General features: G+C 47.8%; 1 protein-coding gene across 3 annotated transcripts in view; it reads right to left on the minus strand.

Moving 5' to 3' along the window:
- Nucleotides 1-2,385: 2,385 nt before the first annotated feature.
- LOC125710246 (cytoplasmic protein NCK2-like) overlaps nt 2,386-24,655 on the minus strand; it is a 50,986-nt gene continuing 28,716 nt past the window's right edge. For all 3 annotated transcript variants that reach the window (XM_048979792.1, XM_048979791.1, XM_048979790.1), the window contains 3 exons: nt 17,025-17,266; nt 5,221-5,948; nt 2,386-3,815 (listed from right to left, as the gene is read on the minus strand). In XM_048979792.1, the coding sequence (XP_048835749.1) occupies nt 3,621-3,815; nt 5,221-5,948; nt 17,025-17,250 (1,149 nt within the window). In that variant the 5' untranslated portion in view covers nt 17,251-17,266 and the 3' untranslated portion in view covers nt 2,386-3,620. The remainder of the gene's footprint in view (nt 3,816-5,220; nt 5,949-17,024; nt 17,267-24,655) is intronic.

Genomic DNA, 24,655 nt, shown 5'->3' on the forward strand with positions numbered 1-24,655 from the left:
TGTGTCTGAGACTTCTGGCATAAAAACGGAATATTAATTATAACACCACAGTACAACAACAAAATGGGAAACCGGCATCACAGGAAAGAAAACAGCCAGGAGGCTCAAATGTATACTTTAATTTTCTTTGTTAAACTCTCATAATACAATTAAACCACTGTATCACCACACATATATTCATATGTATAGTTCGAGCTCAAGAAAAAAAAAATCCCACTAGAATTTCATGTTTATTAAGCTTAGAATGTTAAATGCGCGACTGTAGACTTATAACGATTATTTCTGAAACACCACATTCTCAACCACACCTCTTTCATTTCCACTTTTCCTCTGCAAACCACTCCTTAACTGTAATTACCCCTCACCGCAACGATCTATCAACAGCGTATTGATTATCACAGGGGGCTCCTTCCCATATTCTCGCAGCAGTACATTCATTATTAATTCGATAGGCTACTGGTGAAAAAGTAGCGGGATTCTTTATTTAGCCAGCCAAGCGTGTCCCTAAGACACGTGGGTGTGTGTGTGTGTGCGCTGGGACTTAGCCGGACCCAGGTCACGCAAGCAACCAACCCTCAGCAGCACCGTAATCTATAGACTTTTTCCCCGTTGTACCGCGGTTTGATTACTCGGTTGAATAAGCGTGTAAAACGACACCTACAGATGCTCCTTAGTTTAAGCCCGTCGGGCAAAATTTTTCCACGTCCTTTGGAAGAGCTGCAACTTTGGCATATAATGACGCAAAGGAGAGGGACACCTATGTCTAAAAGACAGATCAGTTATTTTATCGTGGTCCAAAAGGTTGATTTCTATCATTATTATGTTTCATTGTAATATTTAAACATACTTTGCTTTCTTAGATGATTAATATCATGAGTTTGTCGACCGTGAAACACAATTAACATAAATAATCGGCTGCAAGCTCAGATGACGAACATAAGCCACCCGATTATTAATATTTAAATATGCAGCAGTCGGAACTGACCCAGATTTTGAAGTGTGCTTGAACTGCACTGACTGTAATAGGATATGTGACCTATGCAGGGAGATGATTTAAACCGATTTTGGAAGTAAAGCTGCCTTGAAGTGGGCTAGACCCAAGCCGTGCATTAAACACTTAAGTTCAGTACATTTATATACATTTCTGTTAACCAGCTGCCCCAAATTTTAGGACACGTTGCACACACCACTGAGAGAAAGATGGGCATTTTTCTAAAGACAGAGAGAGACTCGTGTCAGAACCGTTCGGCTGAGTGATATTAATCACTGGGGAGAAGCAGACGGGCTTCTCTATGACCTCATCCCATTTCAACCAGACGGATGGCAGGGAGACTTGTAGGGACGTGCTGGGATTGGGTTAGAGGGCATCCCGACGGCACGGAGATCACAGTCTTTGGCTCTTCTCCAGCTCCTTTCTCAAGTTTCGCAGTGCAGCTTCCGGCGGAGCGTGTCAGAGGCTGACAGAGCTGAAGCACGACAGGGAAACGGATGGGGAGGAGATGAAAGACGGGTACCGCCGTCGATCACGTGAGCCCGGAGGACGGGTAATGGCACCGAGGAAAGCGGCAGGCAGCATGGAAAACGCCTTTGGGCAGACCGTCCTTCACAGGAAGCTGCTTTCTCCCACGGTGCCTCGATTTCTCACACCTCTGTGCCTCTAGCAGCCAGCTGAAAAGGACCGTTGTTAGACGCCACGAATTCCCACCAAAAGAGTGAAAATCAAGCTTGTTTTGAGACTTTAGGGTGCCACAGTCACTTTCAGAGTGCAACTGCAAGTAACTGCTTTATCCTGAAAGCCAAGGTAACAATTGTCACCATACCTATTCAGTATCATTATAATTTCATTATTATACAAAAGTGTCAGATTTATGCTACACCAGCTACTTCAGTGGCACGAAAAAGCAAAAAAAAAATGACTCCCACCCTCTGTTGTCATGGCAACATCACTGGAAGCAGACACAGCACGACGATACCGCACGAGTCCTCACTGACAGCGCACGCGATCATCCCGTGCCAGCATTCGTGCCAAAGCCACGTTCTGGAAACAAATTGACATGAAGCTCACAGTGATGCCCACAGTTCCACACCGCACACTGGGAGTGAAATCGACAGACTCTTCCAGTACACGTGGAAGCATCTCTGCTAATCTTAGATCAAGAAGGCAACACCAAAAAATAAAAAAATTGGAGCGCCCCCTTGGGGCCAGAACGGAATATGTTTGAGCCAAAAGACCATACACAGCCCCTTGTACCCACTGGCCCAACATGTTTTTATTAAATAGCTTTTTATTCGACTCCCAATGCAGGCGTTACAAAAAGTGTCAGTTTCATCGTTCTCTGGTGACAGAAAGCTCCGCGCGCAACAGAGAAAATGCAGTGTCGAATATTTTGAAAAAAAAATTTAATTGAACAAAAGTATTTTAGTTCTCAACACACTGTCAAAAGGTACAGCACCTTACACTGCTGGATCTGAACAAATTTATATTTGCACCTCATGATTTAAATATACATACAATGGAAACAAGAATTAAATAATAATGCTCAAAAACATCTAAAAGATCTGGGAAGCCAGTTGTTCAGCAGACTCTTGTAGGTAAACAGACATTGCAAATGTAAATAAGAACATCTTTTTTCCTTCCTCCTTAATACAGAATTAGTGTAGACAGTCAGCTATAACTGAAAGAAAAGAAACTAAAGAATGGTGCTGGAAAGCAGTAGTGCACAGACAGTATGGGGGTGGCACGTTTGGTTGTACTGACAGACATTCAGGTCCCGACTGGGAGGGGGTCCATTCTCCCCACCTCCCGAAACTCCGCAGGGTGGGGAGGGGAGTCGGTTCTGTCGACCCGCTGTACAATCTTGAGGCGCGTTAAAGCCGTAGCGTGCTGTGTTCTGAAGTGCTGGGCGGTGCAGCATTTGGAGTTTGGCGTAAACCCCCAAAAGAGGCGGAGGGGGGGTGGGGTCCTCAAATAGACGGCGCTTAAAAGTGCCAGAAATATCCCGCAGCCACATCGGTGCTGCACAGAACCAAAACCACGTAAAATCTGTGTCATATCAGTGAGCGTTACCAACTCCTGCCGGCGTCTACATAATAAATGAGGAAAAAAAAAAAATCCTCAAAGACTGGATGGTTCCGATGTGCAGGAACGCAGTGGTGACGTCAGGTTTGGCTTGGAGGGGAGGTGAGCGCAGTTACTCTAGTGCGCCCCCCAGAGGCTAGACGTAGAACAACACTGCCGGACGAAAATATCCCTGCCGTCAGAGCGAGGGCTGGAGCACGCTCATGCAGCAGTCACTCGGTGAGGGCACTGTCCTCGATCTGTAGTATAGAACTCAGAAAAGGATCCAAAGAAGCAAAAGGCCCAAGAGACAGACAGGCATGAGAGACACTTAAATAAAACTGACTCAGCGACAGACTCAGCCATGGGCAGGGTCTCGTGGGCGGGGCCTGGCCATGCTGCCGGTCAGCTGTTCTTTGCGTTGGTCGACCAACCCGGGGGAAAAAATAAAAAATAAAAATTGGGAAGGAGGGGAGTGGGCAGGAAAGGCTCATAGAGACAGCTCTGACTGGTCGAGGTGAGGTGCGGGTTCTGACAGGGCAGCGTCCCGGAGAGGGGAGGGTCACAGCAGCGGCTTGATGAGGTACAGCTTGTCGCCACGCTCGCTCGTGAAGATGGGCGCCTTCTTGTAGTGCTCCAGCAGCTCGTCCATGGTGGTGAATCGCCTCTGGCCGATGCAGAAGGAGCCCTCCGACAGCTGCACCTTGAAGTGCTTGTTCTTCCCTGGGGCCTTCAGGGACACAGAGAAGTCACTGGGCTGGAAGGGGGGGGGGGGGGGGGGACGGAAAGAGAGGAGGAGGGGAAAAGGGAAAATGAAAAAGGATCAGAACGAGGGCCTTACCGACCTCATCCGAGCAGTCGGGTTATTTAACTTCTTTGCTGTTATTCTTATGTTTTGTCAACATCTAATTTCACCCAATGGGAACGAGCAAATGAACCGCTGGAAAAGTCTAAATGGTGATGGACAGAGAACAATTAACCCCACCAACCTCAAGCAAATCCTCCAATGAACGAACACACACACACACACACACACCACACACACACACACACACACACACACACACACACACTACATAAGGTGACAGCCGAACTGACAGCCAGGAGGACATATTTCACACTCACACCAGATGGGGGCGCCACACATTCACAGGTTTACTGCTCCTGGCTTGTAAGGAAACGCCTCGCTTTGCTTGTTTTCACCCAACACTAAGTTTTAACAGCATGGTCTATAAATATGCCACGAAAATAGGACACAACTAACAAATCCCATAAAAAGTCCCCAGAGTTTTACCTTCTGCGGCTCACGAGCCCGACGCCAGGCCTTTAATGCATCCTAATGAGCTCCACGTTAAACAAGCTCCAACAGAAATAGCACGAATGAATGAAAAACAGTTCTTTATAAATAAGATACAGGTATAACCCAGCATAACACTGCGCTCTCTGCCCCTGTCATTTTAATTGTGTTTTCCTCGATTCTGGTACTTAATGAGGGTGTCTCAGTGGGTAGCAGTGCTTGGGGATTTAAGTCCCACCTCCCCATTGCCTTTGCATGCCGTCTGCATGTCGTCTGCATGTCGTCTGCCCGCCATGCTGATTCCTCAGGGCACTCTGGCTTGGCTTCCTCTCACAGGCCAAAGACTAATTTGCAAGTAACGTCTGACACTATAGTTGTGCCCTCTTGGGGGGGGGTGGGTGGCTGGGATGTCTGGCTCATTGGGTTAGGGCTTTGTGCCTGGGATCAGAAGGTAACCGGCTCGGATCCCATTCTCAGAAAATTGTGGCATATCTCTTGGACCCTAGAGCAAAGCCCTCAACCACACGCCGAAATGCTTCAGGGCTGAGATATAAATGACTGACCTTGCAATCTGGCCCCAAGTTTTGCTCGCATCTGTACATTTGTGTGCCTTGCAAAATGGGACGTGTGTAAATAATAAATCAAAAACAAAAGTTGTACATTCCAGTATACTTGTGCAACTGGCATTTCATTATTCTTCACTCTGTTCTGCCTGTGATGGTCTTTGCCCCCCCCATGACCCAGACCAGTATAAGCAGTTAGAATATGGTTGAATTGATAGATATTTGGATGGACATTAATGCACCTTACATACGCTGCATAAACCCGCCGACACCCCAGCAAGGAAAATCAACCCCTTCCTCACCGAAGACTCGCTGTCCCGCACCAGGAAGTCTCCCTCCACGCCCCGCTCGTTGAGAGCGCACTCCGCCTGGTGCCGTGTGACGTTACCGTAGTACCAATCCTTGCCAGCAAACTTGCCGGTGCGCGAGGGCCCCGTGCGCCTGGCCTGTGGCGAGTGGAGGCCCCCAGGGGGCCCCCGGCCGTCGCTCACGATGGCTACGTAGTTCTTGGGCACCAGGCCCACCTGGCCGCGAGCGTTCTTACACTTCCACCACTCGGGGTCGTTCTGTGGTTTCTCCATCACCTCCATGATCTCCCCCTTCTCAAAGTTCAACTCCTCATCCGTCACCGAGCTGAAGGGGTACAGAGTTTGGACCACATGCAGGACCTTGTGGCCCTGGCCGTTGCTGACCGTCGCCCCCGGTCTCGAGGACAGGTAACTGGGCGCCTCCCCTGACGCCTCCTCGCTCTCCTCCAGCACGTAGTTGGAGGGGAACCAGCCCACCTGGCCCGTGAAGCTTCCCCGCCACCAGCCGTCACTGCACTTCTCCATCACCATCACGCGCGTGCCCTTCACCAGGGTCAGCTCGTCCTCCCGCTCCGCCACGTAGGAGAACTTGACGAGCGCCGGGATGTTGAGGTCATAGATGCGCTCGGCCCCGCTGCTCCCATTGGCCGGGAACTCCGCCTCCGTGCTGGGCGTCGGCGAGGCGTCGCGGGCGCTGGTCTTCCGCTTGGTCCGGCCCAGACCTGACGTGCGACACCCCAGAGGATCGTTAGACAGTAAGAGATAGACAGAGGCCCTCGCATGCGTGTGCGTGCACATACTCTCTCTCTCTCACACACACACACACACACACACACACACACACACACACACACAGACAGACAGACAGACAGACAGAGACAGACAGACAGAGACAGACAGACAGAGACACAGACAGACACCCAGACAGACACACAGACAGACAGACAGAGACAGACACACAGACAGAGACAGACAGAGACAGACACACAGACAGACAGACAGACAGACAGACAGACAGACAGACAGACAGACACAGACAGAGACAGACAGACAGACAGAGACAGACAGAGAGACAGACAGAGACAGACAGACAGAGACAGACAGAGACACAGACAGAGACACACACAGACAGACACACACAGACAGACACACACACCCATCTAAATGGGGACATTCCACTCATTTCTATGGGAAAAAACCTAATCCCAATCACGACACCCTTACCCCTTACCCTGCCTTAACTGCAAGTAACCAAACAAATACAAAACTTTCAGCATTTTTAGTTTTTTGATTGCAGTCACATATTTTTATACAACTGGAGCCATCGAAACGGCGCCCAGAAAAAATGTTACAGGTTCTACCACACTTTGGTCCCCAGATGTGATCTAAGCATCTACAGTATGCAAACTACACACACATACAAACACACACACACACACACACACACACACACACACACACACACTCACTTATGGGCTGCTGCACATAAATGCACACGTGGGGGTTCTTTTACATTAGATTTTAGTTATTTATCAGACGCTTCCACCCAAACCGAGATACAAAGTCTTAGGCGGCCAATGAATGAGATGTCTAAATGATCTTCATGTTGGTGTAAAACTATGATGTCTGTCAGAGTGTGTCAGCTTAGCCGTTTCAAAGCCTTTCCTAGTCACCCCAGTATCTGCAGCAAATTCGCCCATGTGATACCCTTCTTTCGTTAAACAGTACCTTGGTTCATAATTTAACTAATTTAATGAATTGAGCTGCTGGTGAAATTTAACAGACACATGGAGAGGCTTTGGTGCCCCTGAGGGGATTTTGGAACCAAAGCGGAGCTGATCCAGCCATCCAACACGGTATCAGTAACGTTTCAGAGAAGAATTTTTTGTTTCTTTTTTTGCTTCCATTAATTTGCATTTGTTCCAAAGGAAAAAAAAATTCCAGAGGAAATATGCACTTACTACCCAGATAAATAGCTTTAAATATCTTCTTTGACTTCCTAGTGCACATGCGCAGTACTGTACATGCAGCATCAGACAACCTCAAATTCCTCTTGAAACTAAGGGCCGTGATCTAGGGCCCAACTGTGAAACATTTCAGGCAACCCTAAGAACTGAACTGGCGACCTTCTGATCACAGCCATAGTGTCCTAACCCACTGAGCCACACTCAACCACAGTCAGGGATGTTGCTAGGGTTGTTTTAGGGGGAGGGGGGGGGAGTCAGCCACAAACCTATAGTAATTAGCTTAAGCAATGTCTTCTCATTCATTTTCATTAAAATCCAACAGAATGCGAAATGCATCATAGGGTCAAGGGGTCAAATCCTAAATTTACCTGTCACTGTAGTTTTAGGCCCATCACATAAGGAAAAAAAACACACCCAGTGCAACCTCAAATCAACCACTAGAGGTCACACTTCTCTCAGCGTGATCCCATCTATTCAATTCAAAAGGCCACAGGATTACGGAACTGCACAGTAAAAATTGACTTTGCATTGATTGTAGTTAAATCTGAATAGGACAGCCTTTCTGCAGTGGAATGATGGGGGGGGGGGGGGGGTGGGGGAGCCAGCAGAGCTAGGTAGACGCTGGGAGACTCCCACCGGCTTCGTTGGTCTCACACGGGCGACAGCTCGCACAAGGCTTCAAATGACCTAACATGGATCCCGGTTTTTCCATTTGGAGGGGGGCACGTCCCTTTCTATTCCTCTCCATCATCCCTCGTTTAATATTCCCCTGATTACGCTCCCTGCCCTTGGGATTCCCCGCTTTCAAAAACCGCAGAAGACAGAGGCGCGCACATGCAAAACCAGCCGGAACATTATACACACATAAACGCTTCTTGTCCCTTTTATCATCCTGCGTTATCTTTTATCTTTGGTGCGTCAGCGTGGGTGTTTGTTTGCCAGATTCGCTCGATGTCCCCGCTGCAGGTTCACGCAGAGGCCGTGCTCAGAATCCTACCGGTGCTCACAAACCAGTCTAGACCATAATTATTGGCAGTTTTCACGCATTACAAACCCCTTCCCGATGCTTAGTCTGCCCCAGCACCTGGGTCTTTTAAATTCCGCTGCCCTTTTTCACCCCACTACAAACGACATCCCTGCACTGCCGTTCCTTTCACCTTAATACCAAGGGGAACCATCTTTTTTCCCCATTTAATTAGCTTTTGCTAATAAAACGCTACGCATCAGCCCAGACGCACCGTAAATGGCTTTAGCGTGTCACTAAAATGTTTTAGCCTCTGGAGCGTTTGTCACCGGGCCGAATGTGGGGTATATTAGAGGCTGCTAAGTTAGCAAATCAATCAGAAAAGGAATGAACGCCATCGACAGCCTGAAAAGACTCATTTCCCCTGGTGGCTGGTATTGGAGAATGAATAGGCAAAAGTGAGCGATTCCTCCCAAAGAATGGCTTTGCAGGTACTTAAAAGGCGTCATCAGGAGGTTCGGTTCCTAACATCTTTGCAGGGCAGGAAAAGCAGCTCTCCTCCTGTCCTGTGGGATGGGAGGAGGCGGGACCAGGATATGCCACCCACCTACCCATCCATCATCTTTACACAAAGGGGGCTTCCCATATACACACACTGAACATGGTGCTTTGTGTTAGACGGATCTCTTAAAGACGCACAGAGTCACACAGCATTAGGGCACCGCAAAGAGGGTGTATAAATCTGAGGGGAAAACCTGAAATGATTCAGATTAACAGCATTTCACTGGAGTATACCCACAATTCCTAGCAGTATGGTACTTGGAGAGGAATGGTGTAAATGGCTGCCAGCATGATGAACACATCTCTGTCAAAGCAAGACAGATGTTACTCCCAAACGACACGCTCGGCATACATTTTTCATACACCTCTTTAAAGCTTTTGCAAAAAAGCCCTGAAAATTAGCTAATGAACCATAAAACATCCACAGGAATTTAATAAACTGAGGCGGAGGTTAACCGCACCGCCCCGAACCTCCTGCTACTGCAGTGACCATTTTCGCAGTCGGCCCCGGGGGTCTGCAACAGGAGCGAAAACTGCAGCTGGACACGGAGCTAACGCAGAGCGCTGAAACCTCGGGGCAGCGGGGGGGGGGGGGGCATCCAAGTCATCAGGGGCCAACGCGGCCAGGTCACGGGGCCCCGGGGCAGGAACTGCACGGATTGAATTGAGGAGGCGGCGTCTTGGATGACAGTAGCCCGAACCAAAAGACCGTCCAAGTCAACATCCCCCACAAGAGCATTTCCCGCACAGATGGAAAACCTTCAGTAAACAACCGCCCCTCTCCAACCAAGAAAATGGGGAAAATAGACACGCGCCTTCATGGGGGGCGGGAGGGTGGGAGATGGAAAAGTGCATTATTTTCAGACACATCCAGTGGTGACCCCCCCCCACACACCAACCCTCGTTCTGCATGCCATGACAGCAGATTCATGTTCTGCATCTGTAATGGAACTAAGCTCCTTTGATGCACGTTTAAACCCAAGGCGGGCATGTCGAAGGCACATTTCAACGCATCCCAAACAGAAAAAAACACACAGAAGTATAAGAAAATCAGTTTTACCGCACAGGTTTACATTTTCGGGAGAGAAAACAAAAAAAAGCACAAACAGCTTCAAACTTAGACTTACTGACATTTACAAGGGCGCAACTTCAATTTATCGCAATTTAAAATCGTGGCATTCGTGAATAATCGTGAATAAAATCGGTCATGATGCTTATGGCTCAGGACAAAAACAAACAAACAAAAAAAAAGATTGGTCAAGTCAGTCTGCCATCTCCACCAATAAGGTTTCAGCATAAGTAGCAGAAAGTACTGTGCCTTGATCTCTCGTTATCGGAGCTCAATACAGGCCCAGCTCACAATGCATCAGTTCAAAAACACGCTGAACCGTAAACCCAAAAAGATTGGCAAAAAAACCCCACCTCACATCTCACACGCAACATCCTACCAGGCTCTGCAGCATAAGAGCTCTTAAATGAGCCAATAATGTAAAAAACAGCTAGAAAGGTCTCTGCAGAAATCATCTACTTTCCATTTCATTTCACTCTAGGTGCTGAAACAGGGAAAAAAATCTAACATTATAAATTCACAATTTGCCTCACTGAAGATCACTGTGTGTGTGTGTGTGTGTGTGTGTTTTAAAGGTTAATTAGCACCGATTTTACTTCATTATCAAGCAAAATTTTCAAAGGTTTCAGACTGTAAAAATGTAACCGAATTATCTTCTCGCAGCACTTCCTATAGTGTTATTTTCTGCATTTGGGGCATATGCTAATCTGCTCTCACACTCGACATGGGATGACAGATAGGGAAAGTGCTTATATTTCAGAGGAGGCCCTTATCAGGCCAATCTGCAGAGGGCTCTGCTTACGAGTCTGAACTGATCGCCATTCGGGGCCAATTACGCAAGTCCATCTCTCCCCTCTAGAGGGAGCACCACTGTGGACCACCAACACGGAGGCTTTGGCCTGTAGAATTGTTTGGGTCGGAGGCAGATTACACTACTTTCTGTGACATTTGTTGAAAGTTATCACCAGTTTATTTTAGACAAATGCCTAAAAAAATAGTATAGCAAGGTTGATGTTCACAATTTGACCTTAATAATAATGTGGCATGATTCTGGACAGCTAAATCACCCTGGACCCCCGACTGCCCTCGGAGAGGTGAATATCCAGGGCGGGGGCAGCCCAGTGCCTGCAAAGCCATCTGGATTCTTTGATGAATACAACTCCCCCCCCCCAACCCCAAACACACACACACACACACACACACACACACACACACACACACACACACACACACACACACACACACACACACACACACATACACATTTTTATCTTTGTGGGGACTCTCCATTAATTTCTATAGGAAAAACCCCAATGCCAAACTAACTAGTTTAACCCCCACCCAGCCCTAACCTTCACCATAAGTAACCAAAGCAAATAAGGGACTTTTGGCATTTTTAGTGTCTAGACTGCAGTCACAGGCTTTTATAAAATTGAATTTCTCCTTGTGGGAAATGAAAAAAAGGTCCCCACAACGCCAAAACAACAGGTTATCGCAATGTAGGACACTTTCAGTCCCCACAATATAATACACACACACACACACACACACACACACACACACAAATGCAAGCACGCAGGGGTTCTTTTGCATTAGATTTTATTTATTTAGCAGATGCTTTCATCCAAAGCGACACACAGCACTGCGCAAGTCATAGGCAGTCAACGAATATGATGTTTAAATGATCTTCATGTTGGTGTAAAACTATGATGTCTGTCAGAGTGTCAGCTTAGCCGTTTCAAAACCTCTCCTAAAGAGGAGACACAAAGAGAGCCTTACAGATGGACACCCGCAACAGTCTGCTTCATTTACACTTCAATGTGTGGCTGTACGGCGGTCACAGGGACCCAATGTCCCGCCCACACTCAGCCTCACCCCCACCCCAGCAGTGGAGAAGCAGGCTCAGCAACTGAAACGGCCCCAACTCACCCTCCACAACGCCTGTCCACATACAGACAGACTCGCCCCGGATGGCAGCCTGAAACAGGCAGCGAATCATGTAACTGCAACTCGTGCAACTGAGACTGGTGCAACTGAGACTGGTGCAACTGAGACTGGTGCAACTGGAACAGCTGTCTGCATAACTGAATTCCCGACCAATCATAGCGACGGGGGTTTAGCATGTTAAACGCTCGTACCACATAAACAGGTACAACATGATGCCACTGGCAAAATCACTCACTAGTGTAAAGGGGGACATGTGCGTCAATCACCAGGGCTATTTATCCCAACAGGGCAGGGCTGGCAAACCAGATGGAGGTTATCTAGCAGGGCATTACTCAGAATCTCCAGTCCTCCGCTAATTAACCGAAACAGCTCTCATCCTGACAGATATATGCATCTCATTCCAGACTTAACGTGTGCTGACTAACAGAGGTTTACAGGAGAACATGGTGACAGAAAACATCTGATTCACTTTTAAACAAACACAAATCATTAGTATCACTCACACATTTGACGGCCTTGATAAAAAATAAATAAATACATAAGCGACTGGAAAACATGACTGTCATCACCTATTCTTAATGTGATAACTGTCATTCTTAATACGGACAACAAGCTCTTCGTAAACATCCAAGCGTCCGTGGTCACGCTCGTCGCTATGATGTCACAACGCTGCTTACTTAGTGGAACCCTGTCACTCCTGCCAGGACAGTGAGGAGAGTTCACAGCTCTGGTCGTGATGTAATGCACTGTTATCCCATCAATCCCCGAATATAAAACACACACACACACACACACACACACACACACACACACACACACACACACACACACACACACACACACACACACACACACACACACACACACACACACACACACACACACACAGTCTGGCTCTCCAAGTGCACTTCTGTGTCTAACTAAAACACAGGCCATTTTTGTTTCAAATTATGAAACCATCGGTTTACAAGCTCACAGATGTCATCATCTGCTTCTCTTCCTGTGAAACATTTCCATTACAATTTTCTAGAGTATATAACATTTAGCAGGTTATAGAAACAATAGGGCAGCTTACAGTATTAAAAAAAACAACCATTAAGGCACTTTAAAGACCACTAATGAGGGATGGAAGGTTCTAAGTTGTAGGAATTTCTCCCCACATCTGCCTTCATACCAACATGACGGTGCATGGAGATGCAGAAGAGCCCCATCATGGCGCTCCTAGCTAATTTCTAGTCCTTTTGAAACGACCAGACTGGCTCCTCCCCAGTGTGTAGAGCATGGGTGGTAACCTTGGCGACAGCCAATCAGAGGCCGGCGAGAACAAGGAGCACTTCAGTGCTCCCAGCCCGGTTGACCTTTACAGAATTACTCAGCAGACGCTGCGTCCGAGGGCTTCATAAGTGGCCGGAGTGGAAGGGTTTCCAAACGCGGGCCCACCAAAGCTTGCCTGCCAAATAAGAGATGGAAACTAAGCAAACACTGATGCATTGGGTGCAAAAAAATAATAGAAAAGCAGAACAAACGTGAACAAAAGCGAACAAGTAACATTTTGGCTGCCGACCTCAGCATCAACCTCAGAGATGAACCGCAGAGGGACCGCGTGTTACTCAGACCGCGACCGCCTGAGCACCTGGTCCATACTTCGGTCAATGACGCATGGCATGTCACACAGGGTGAGGTATTTCTTATAACACTGCCACTCCCAGTGTTATCGGCATGTTCGCAAGACTGGCCTTGTGCCATTTTGAAAGCCTGATAAGTAAACATAAATAAAAAGTAGGTTATAGTGCAAAATGAAATTGATTAGTGGTGAAACTAAGCGTATTCCCCAACAGCTCCATCGCCAGTGGCAAACTTCAGGTTGTCGGTGCTGTGGAGTGTTAGGAGGAAAGTCTGCAGTTTCAGGAAGTACAACAGGGCCCCAGCTACATACCGAAAATACGGAAGGGACAGAATTTCACTTTGCCTTTTTTTCCCTCTCACTGCAGCCTGTGTGAAGACCAAAGGCAGGTTTGTTGCTACCCTTTAATGGCTGCCTGCACGCCTGTTTTAATGTTAACAACCAGCCCCTGCAAGGGTTTGTTGACATGAGGGAGTATCTTCCAGCGGTGAGCGAGATCCCAACATGCACCGGGGTTTATAAATGGACGCTTGTTCACTGTGGCGCTGGAAGCTTCCCTCGAAAACGGGACGGATGATGCACCCAATCCGCACAAATACTGAAGACAACAAGACTAAAGCAGGTGAGCGAGAGACAGAAAGGATATTAATACTGCAGCATAAACCAGATGTACTGAATTAATTCTTTTCTTTGTGGGTATGAGTGTCACAGAACACAGCGGCAAGCATGTGCAGGCCTGTGGATTCCTAAACAAGTCGTTTAGATTATTTCATTATTCACTTTGGGTGATTAGGTGTTTGGTACCCCATCCTGGGGTGTTCCCTGCCTTGAGCCCGTAGCTTCTGGGCCAGGCTCTGGACCCCCCACGACCCTAAATAGGAAAAGCGGTAATGGAAAATTGGTGGATGGATGGATTATCAGATTAGAGGGATTCACAGTTGTGATGTATGAAAGGCCGGAAAGTACAAAAAGCTACATCATACAAAAGCACAGTGTAACTATGCTAACGGTGTTATGGGAGGCCCTGAGGGACACGATACACCATAATAAAACTCTCTCTTTCTTTTCTTTTTTTCCCCTTTCATTCTTTCATTCATTCATTCATTCATTCATTCGGTTTGGTTCTTCGCGGCTTTCCAGCATCGCGTATACATTTAGTTGAACGGCCGGAACTCTCAAATTCAAGGTGACTTTAGATTTATACAACAGATAAGCGGCTACAAAGAATGGATGGATGGATGGATACATGTCACTGAAGCATTTCAGATGTTCTATCTTGCCCATGGACGCTACAAAACTGAACCAGAAAACTTGCGGCTCCCACATCTCTATAGCCACCTGATGCTCGCTGGTTATGACTCTGCATGCAAGTCAGGTAGCACAACAAATGACCCTGTCTGCTCAAAGAAGCGCACAGCGCTGACAAACAGGTGAGGCATGATTCGAACCTCTTATTTCACATTTCTGTGATCCATATTTACTTTCAGCAATACTGACTGTAAGATAACAGTCCGGGCGATTTGTCTGCAAAACCAAAGTAAACACTCTTTCATATTCTTGCCATTCTGCACCAATCAGAGCCTCTGAACTCTTCACCCCGGTAGCCTCATTCCCAACTTGATTGGCAACGCTTTTGCCGAGCTGGCGGCAGCAATGCGACACGCCGGTAGCCGTCCCTCTGCGTGTGTGTGTGTATTTTAACCAGCCAACTCTGCAACAGGCCGCCGCAACACTCAGCAGCAACCCACGCAGGGCTGGAAATAAAATTAAATAAAAAAAACAACATCGATTTGGATTCTGTAAAGCACGAGACAAAAAAAAACCAAGGCGTGTTAATCTCATCTCCCCCACCACTATGGATGGCCCCGTCACACACGGTGCAGGCCACCAAATCCCAGCTACTGCTCGTTACATCGGCATCTGGCCTCCCCTGCTGATGCACAGAGGCTACAGAACCGATGTCGGCAGTCTACGCTGCCGCTAACAGGAAAGCCCGCTGAACGGGAAACACGGGCTCCCTGTCATAAGGCAGCCCCGTCGTGCCTGGTCCTCATCGTACGAGGAACGTTCTGTTAGCATAAGCAAGGTTTGGCCTGGTTTCTCGCCCACTGGATTTTAATTTTATTTTATTTTGTCTTTTTGCAGGAAAAGATGCCAAGCCTGGAAACACTTCATCGGCTTGATGACATAATACCTTGGATGTTTTTAATGACAACTTTGTTCATAGCAACACAAAGCCCTCCGATTTCATGTACTGTTAGACACAGCTATGGGAATATCAAATCCACGCATCCATCCACTCCTGTAGGAGTCCCCTATATCCTGTTACCATGCTAGAACCTCAGCTGTGCGATGCTCTCTGAGAACAGAAGCCAGCGGGGGTCTCACCTCACTGGAGCATTTGCGGGCCAGACGCTCACAAGCCGCCGGTATCCGTGCAAAAACGTCAAACCCACCAAAGACAAAATACACCATTCACCAATTATATGGTTTAAAGGGGAAAAAAAAAGTAAAACTAACCGAAGAATGATGTTTGGTATGACGTGAGAGAGCCAGGAAAAAGCCAAGGGGACTTAAGGAGCATAACTTGGGAAGCATACAGGCCTTTTTCAGCGAGAAATTGCCGTCAGGCACGTACGCAGATAAACTGGGAACTCCACAGAGGATTCCTGTCCCAGCTCTGAGGTGACCGATGGCCACTGTGGCCAGCGGTAGCAGGAAGAATCCTACGCATGTGGTGGACTTCCAAAAGTAGGACAGACACTGGGCACATGGTAATTTCTCATCCACACCATGACACTAAGAGATTCAAAACAGTGCTATATTACATCAGAAAGTGAGACTAGCTAGGATTAACTCAAGTAAGGAACTTATTAATCAATCACAATTATCACAACCTCCAGTGCCCAACCAATATAAAGAAAAGGTACACAAAAGAGACTACAAACCACCTGATTGGTTGTTATAAACTTCCAGTTTCCTGTATTGGGAGCATCCTGCTGTTGCTTTACTAGGCGAACGTGTAAACACACTGAATTATTTTCTTATCCACACACCACACTTTTGGATACTGCCCACGTCTACTCAAAAACTCCCCAAATACCGCGTCTCTTAAAGGCCCATAACGCATCTTCAGAATACTTGTTCCACTCCTCCGCAGAGAGGTTCCTCAAGAAATAAATTTTAAAAATCGCATCAGTTCAACACAAGCAGAAGGTACTCGGGCTCCCGTTCTACCGGGCTGTCATTCCCCGTTAGACTGAACAAAATTCCCAGTGACGCATTCCAAACTCCATTATTCGGGTGACAGGTTAGAAGTTTCTCGAGAGTATAACCGGAGTGCTCAGACCATCTTCTGTCACAGCCATGCTACGGAAGGCGGGAAGCGCAGGCAGCTACCATGATGAAAGGACTGCTGAATCCACGCAATTTAAGGGCTGATAACAGAGGCCTGAAACCCCTGTATGCTTAACACACTCTTCACAGCCCAAGGGTTTCCATCGGTTGCTCATCCAACTGACTTCGGACGCCGACAGAAATGACACACCACGCGTACCTGGAGCGAAGGCACGTGGTCGCCGTTCACCTTTGCCTGAGCGTGCCAACGTGTCCCCAAAGACCGACAAGACTCACAAGGAAGGAACTGGACATGGAGTCTCTCCTTACCTAATGTGTCCTTAAGGTTCTTCACCAATGAGCCCTTTTTCAGGCTGTTCTTGCGCTCCACGTAGTTCGAGGGGACGTAGCCCGTCTTATTGGAGGCATTCCGCACCCTCCACCACGTCTTGGAGTCGTCCAGCAGCCAAAGACGCTCATTTTTCCGGATGTCAAGTTCTTGGTCCTGCTGGGCCGTGTAGTCCCACTTGGCTATAACTATGACCTCTTCTGTCATCTTTCATGGAGTCTTTCTGTGCCAGAGGAAGAGAGAAAGAGACAGAATGCATGAAGAAGAGGGAAGCCGTTTCCCCATCATCCGGGGAAACCAACAGCCAAACAGGTTAATCAAAGTTCTGAGCCTGGAGATTTGCATCAACGACATTCTCCGCAACTGAAGTTAACAGGTTCAAGCTGTCCCTTACGGAGCTGGCATGGGAGCGTGGCGAGCGGATCATTGCTTCCATCGGAAGGGGGGAAAAAAAACATTTCTATTGTCTTCATAAGCGCGGTTCACTCCCTAATCCTTAAGCCGCAGCCTGCCACCCTTGGCAGACGAACCACGGCATGCGACAGCCAGGACCAGAAATCCTGGCAAGAACAGAGAAAGCCTCTCCGTAAGTGACCAGGCTGGATCGAGCCAGAATTAACTGCTAAGAGAAGCACATTTTCGGAGCCTGATCACGCGTGTAAATACAAGCCTACCTATAGGTATAATATTACACTTTTCATGGAGCATTTAGAAAGCGCTCTGAGAACCTCACCAAATTTCAGTGCATACTTTCACCACTAAAGACCATCCACAAAACTGGACAGATCCAGAACAGACGACAAAATGCAAAGCGTACAGAAAACCATTCTTGTAATAAGCTAGCCATTTATATTTCCACAATGTGCCATTTCGATCCTATCATTTAGCAACAATGTCGGGGAGGAGACTATATTTCTGGTAATCTCCATGTAGGAAGAGCTTACAAGAAAAATATCATATTTAAGAAAAGACGGTAGAGAGCAAAGTACGAGTCGAGGCCTGCCACTCTGAGAGAGTCTGCCAGCTTAATTAAACCATCCTCTGTCAGACGTCAATCGTATTTTGAGCTGCAGACAGATCTGGGAGAAACTCTGTGCCTTCTCAGTGCAAAGGGCTCAGGGGCAGGGGCAGGACATGGGAGGATGACAGATGCAGGCAGCAGGGAAATCGCCCTTCAAAAGTGCTTACAGGCGTCCGACAGCTTGTTCCCCCTGCAAGGGACGGCCCGTCAGGCAGAGAGCATGAGGGACACGTCGGGCATAACCGCGGGCAACCCGGCCTTCGATTTTCCACTAAGTGAGGCAGGCCGGCGGCGTGGGGCAAGGCCTGCCGCGTGTGACGAGACATTACACGTACACAGCGGCCCCCGTGCTTCCCGGGGCAGAATATCGATTAGAGCGCATGCCCCAACAATCCTAACATAGTGAAAAGTCGCCGGTTTACCAACCTTCCCGGAATCGGCCTGCAGAGTGTGAGAAGCTGAAAACCTCAGTGTTCAAGTGGGGTTTCGTTTTATTACATTATTTTATTACATAATTGTATCACATTGATCGTCTTGATTGCTTTGGGATGTCGTGCAAAACAAATTGCTTGTAAGTTATAGCAGTAAAAGTTTCAGATTCCTTTTTCATTTTTGTTTTTTGAAGTTTTCAATACTGTGTCATGATAATAATAATAATAATAATAATAATAATAATAGCAGCTGTATGTAACTGATTGCATGTAACTGGTATTTTCACGGTCTTAAAAGTTTTACCATCGCGTCTAGTTTATTAAGTCTCCCTGAAGTAATGCAGTTTCCATAGTAATCGCATGCTAATTGTCACCTGTCTGCTGGGGCTGCGCTAACAATACGAAAGACAGGCAAACATCCATTTCAATCCAGACGCGATTACAGAACAAACAAAAAAAGCACGACTTTCCTGTTCAGGAGGGACCTATGTTCAAAAACGTACATTTTCGGAGGGAACACAGGTATTTACATATAGATTTATGAGCAGATCGTGCACAAATGTATGAGGTAAATCAGATGCCGGCCACGACCGGATACTTTCTCGTGTGCTAAAAATGTTCTGCAGCACTGTGCTTAATGAATGCCAATGCTCCCACTAGTAAATATACTAACACTGACATTTTTATTAATTTGGCAGTCAGACAGGACGTGGAACAATGAGGCCTTCCTTGAGGGTCTAATGCTGAGGCCTGAATGATGAAATCTGTCTGCCGACCCTGGGATTCAACCCGTCGATCTTCTGAGCCACAGACACAGGGATTCAACACACTGAAACACGCATCACCACCCCCACAGCGGAATCAGTCTCAGGCGTCTTGTTGAGTAGACAGATACCGATATAGACGGCAGACTTGCAGACTGCTAGGACTTCTTGAGTTGAATGTACCTTTCCCAAGCTTACAAGTGCAAGAGACATGGAGCAGGACAACCACAACGTGGAAATGACATGTGACACCGTGCCAGTCAGTCAGCTGGAGATGCTGCCCATCTCTGCTTCAGCTTCAGAGAGTCCCAGGTCTGTCCTCGCGATATTTCCGCAGACAGAAAACACAGTGTCGGCCTGGGGGTTTGTGTGTGTGTGTGTGGGGGGGGGATACAATTATCCTCCTTTTTGGGGGCCACACTTCACAGACCACTTTGAAGTATGGGCGTTATGGCAGCTTGCATTCAATAACGTAAAAAAAAAAAAAAAAATCTAATTTGTCTGAGCAGAACGGCTATCCGTTCCACACGCTTTGAGTCACTTAGCTGCAGGGCCAAGCGTTAAGCGCTAAGCTCCAACAGCCGGCAAATGGGCTAAGGTTAGACTAAAAGTGTACGAGACAAGTGCAGGAGGAGGAGACTCACAAGCCAGAACTAGAGCAGGACTATAAATTAATAAAAGCAGCTACACCAAACAGAATTTCACCCATCTAGCACCGCCATACAGCCCCAGGATGCTACAGATTAAAAAACAAAAAATATATAGACACACTCAAATAATAATCTTAGGAATCAGCAATACATTTAAAGTCCCCCGGAAGTGGCCGGAAGAAGCCAAGGGGTGAGTGCCGTGGGGGGTGTGAGGGTGTGGTCCAATACTGATAGAGTTTAGTGTCCAACCTGTCTTTCCCCCCCCCCCCCAGCACAATGATACAGCACAATGGATTCCAAAAGGTTATGAACTGAAAGTAACCTAACAGGACTTATAACCCTATTCCACTGGCACCAAGAACCAAGAATTCCAATGCAACTGTACTCGTCCTTGTGCAAATATCAAGTAAAGGATCTACCATTTTAGCATTTTCTTATATCTTCTTATATAATCTCAGCACTTTTCTCCACTAAGCCGGCTACAGCTCACCATGGGCCCCTACTGGCCAGAGACTGCTACTACACTTCACAGACCTCAGAGAGGTCACAGAGGTCCTCTGTTGCTCCAGAGCCATTAAAATGAGCTGGGGATTTCGATTCGGGGCCCTAACCATCACTCCCCATGGCGGCCCTTGCAGTAATTTGAGCCCGACTTTAACCGGGACCATCAGGACGAAACGGCACAGGACCAAATGTGCTCTAGGGCGGGGGGCTGGGGGGGGTCATGAGTGGACTCAACCGAGGAATAGCAGCCGTAATGGAGGAGGAGGCCGAACTGAAGCCTACCAATAACGGGAGGAAGGGAAAGTTTTCATGCGTAGCCCAGAGTGTGGAGCAGAAATCCCCAGGGTTCCGAGCGAATCTGCTTCATGGAGCGAGGATCCCGGCGTGATCTGTTCACTGGCACGTACGGCGGGAGGGGGTGTGGGGGGGGGAGGGACAGTATAGCACGTTATTTCGGATGTGCTCCGACATGTCGGAACGGAATGCCGAATGTCACAGTTCTGTTCCCCGCAAACATCTCCTACAAGGCGTCGATTGCTCATGTACGATACAGTCCCATCTGACGTCAGGAGCGTGAAACTGAACGATGCCGCCTTCATTTAGTGCACGACTCAATGATCAAAAACCTAAGGGCTTCAGAAATATATAAATGCAATCATTTTTAAATAATTTAATAACTAAACTTTGACTTCCACAATTGCGTTATTCAGCCAGTCACAGGGAGGACTGTGATGTCACCCTCCACTGCAGCTGATCAGAAATGGGGAACGGGGGAGAGAATTGTGTGTGTGTGTGTGTGTGTGTGTGTGTGTGTGTGTGTGTGTGTGTGTGTGTGTGTGTGTGTGTGTGGACACCCCAACACTCACAGTGTCTGTTTCAGACCTCACCCCCCCCCCATTTTGAGGCAATTTCAGCTCCATTTCAAGGGCAACAAGACATAAAGCCTCCATATGAACAGCTGGTGTCAGTTAACGTTAAACCTGGGGCTCCGGTTGACCTTACGACCCACCCTCACAATCACGCAGACGCGGGGCGGGAGGCAGATGCGGCGTGGATCACCACCTGGGCTGTCCCCATGACCATAGTGCATTTCAGATGACATCACCGCCGGCCAATTAGCTGCCACAACTGCCCTCGTTGAATAAAAAAAATGACATTAACATGATCTCAGAAAGCCCAGTGTCACACCCGCGGTTTCATGACTGCCCTGCTTTGTCGATACTCCCACCAGGGCGAACCGAAGCCTTAGACAGAAATCCTTAGGCAGACAGCCTTAAGCGTGGACGATAAGAGCACGACAAATGGAAGAACAGAGGAAACAGACGGAGGGGATTATAGCAAACTGCCGCGTGTTGATACTGTTTGACGTTATTTAATAAGTCACTAAGTGAACAGTGTGGCATCTGTGGAGACATTCTACACCGCTGCCTGCTTTAATCGCTGCTGGCGTCGTCCGTATCTAAAACAAAACACCTTCCGGGTCCACAAAAGGGCTGGGAACCAGGCAGAAGGAACCGGAGCTGCAGTTGGCGTCACCTGGGCCATCAGGTGTGAATCGGGCTCCTGCAGAGCCGTAAGGGGGCTGAGAACACACACCCACAGCAGGCTCATACACGCTCGCAATACCGTGTCGCAGGAATGCAGCAATGCAGCGGGGCAGCAATGCAGCGGGGCAGCAATGCTGGACATCTGCATTTTTTTACAATTATACAAATAGAAGTGGATGAGGCATGGAAGTCTGAGTCCAGGGGAGCAGAACATGCACGCTCAGGCCGGCCATCGAGAGCCAGGGGCAGAGACGCAGGGGAGGGGGATAACTGCCCCCTTCCCCGTCAGGCTGGGGAAGCAAGAACAGATTGCAGGTGCTGGTGTGAGCGTGCATCGCTGCCGTGTCACTACGCTACGCCATATGTCACCGTGGGCCATATGGATCTCTCACAGCAGCTGGGAAGGTGGCACAAACGCGGGGGCGACAGTCACAGGGTAAGCTGGGCCAGCGTCAGAACTTGGTGCTGAGCCTGGGGAGACCACGGTGTGCCCCCACCCAGTCAAACTGGAAACTGACACCCTTTGCCTTAGTCTGAACAGATCTGAATATAAATGAGGAGGTGGGGCAATCGGGGGGGGCTGGAGGCATGTGCTTGTAGGATGAAACTCACTGATGACCCCACCTCCACAAAGCTCATGTTTGCACAAACCCCTCCACTGGCAAACTGGGACGAACCAGAAAACACGCTTATCGACACGAGAATGTTACGGTGATGAGAACGCTGCGGTCTGGCTCGTATTCCAAAGACCCCTGGGGGCACCTCTGCGGAGATGTCAGAGAATAAACATGGGAAACGGTAAATGTGAGTGAGGGGAGGGTGGGGAGGACAGACCGGATTCCCGAAACGAGGCAGCCGGCCACGATGTGGAGCCCGAAATAGACAAAGGGTACACTCACCGGACGCAGAAGACTATACTCCCAGTGTGTGTAAATATTACTTCAGTGTGAAAGTTCTGATTCACAGGACCAAATAGGAGGGGACATTTACTATTTTTTATTTAGTTTTTTTTTTTTTTTTTAATCAGGCAAGCAGTGGACAACCCACATTCAAGACCAAGACACATGCTCCTGCAGAAATGAGTTTGAGCAGGAACCAGAGATGGAAACAACTCCAAATGATGAAGCCCTACGGAGTCTTTAAGGCTGACCTTCCAGAATCTTCCAGAGAGCCTTCTAGAACATAGGCGAGATGAAAAAAAACTGAAGGGGATTGAAGAGGAAGGGAACGGCCGTGCTCGCCGTCCAGCGCTGAGCCCACGGCCTCTGTCCATCTCCCAAAGTTCCTCCGACCGCGGCCGTCTTGCCTTCCTGGTTATTTTTAGAACAGCCCGGCAATTATCTGAGCCTGGCGCATACCTCCCAGTGCTCAGCCTGCCCCTGGTTTGCTGCACCCGATCCGTTTTGTACCATCCGACTCCTATTAAATCGGGTCAGTACCTCCATCGCCTGGCATAGGCTGTTTTTCCTCCTCCCTCATGAATATTAATGATGCCGACTGAACCATTTTTCCTATTAAGCAAAAACAGACTGCAATATGCTTTGGAAAGAAACTTTTTTTGGCATTCATTTCAAAAAGTTAATCTCAAAAGCAAAACATAAGGCCAGTTCCAAAATGGAATCGGAGTGAATTTTAAGGCAAAGTGACTGTAGTCCAAAAGTTGAGCAATCCGTCAGGTTAGAAAGTGAAAGGGAGGGGCCCTGAGGGCACTTCTAGACATGACGGAGAGCCCGAGAGGAATTAGACCGCTAATGACTTGTCATAGCCCCAGTAATAAGTGATTAACCATACAAGGAAGCGGAACCTCAAAGACTACTCACTTATCTGAAGTGCAGACGGCACTGGGCTGGGCGTACAAGATAACCTCAGATGAAACGCGATGAAGGACAGCGAGACACGGAGAGCACGTGTCCCAGCACAAAGGCGCGGTTAGAACATCCTGCTTGGACCGACTATCAAAAGCCAGTGAGGTCTGTTCGACTGTGCTTGACCAGAGCACCAATGAGGTTTAGAAGAAATATGCATATGAAGAAGTCAAATGAAAGTCATTCCAAGACAGTGGAAAAACTAGCAACCAGCAAGGGGTCAAGTGGTATATGGGCCGGTTAATAAAATCAGCTCATAGCCAAGTTTCACATAATCGGCAAAAAAAAATATATATATATATCTATTGATAAAGCACCGATAGTGTCTCTTGAAACGTTTATGACGGGAAAAAAGGGGCTCCACACTGTAGAAACCTTATTATATTATTTACTGCTGGACAGTAGCTATAATTCCTGGACTATAACTCACCACTCCACCCCTGAGATTATCAGTGTTACATATAATAGAGGCTAATAAATTCCGTCTGCCGTGACTTTCGTTCACAGCGGCTAGACGTGAGAGAAAGGGATAACCGGCACCGGACAGGGATTTCACCGAAACAAACAAAGCCAACCTAAACTTAAAATCGCTCCAGCTTTCCTACAGAAAATTAGAGGAAGAGAGACAACATGGTACAGCTAATATGAAACCAAACCCCAAAACAAACAAGAGTGACAACAAAAGACATTCATGATCTACTGTCCAATGGAGGAAGGCAAGGATGGATGCGACAAACAGAGCGACCAAAAACATACTATAATGAAGCAACCAAAATCCAGGAAGGCTCAGGAAAACACACACACAGAATGTATGTCGTTTGCGATCATTT

The sequence above is a fragment of the Brienomyrus brachyistius genome, chromosome 16 (genome assembly GCF_023856365.1).
Source record: "Brienomyrus brachyistius isolate T26 chromosome 16, BBRACH_0.4, whole genome shotgun sequence".
Lineage (NCBI taxonomy): Eukaryota > Metazoa > Chordata > Actinopteri > Osteoglossiformes > Mormyridae > Brienomyrus > Brienomyrus brachyistius.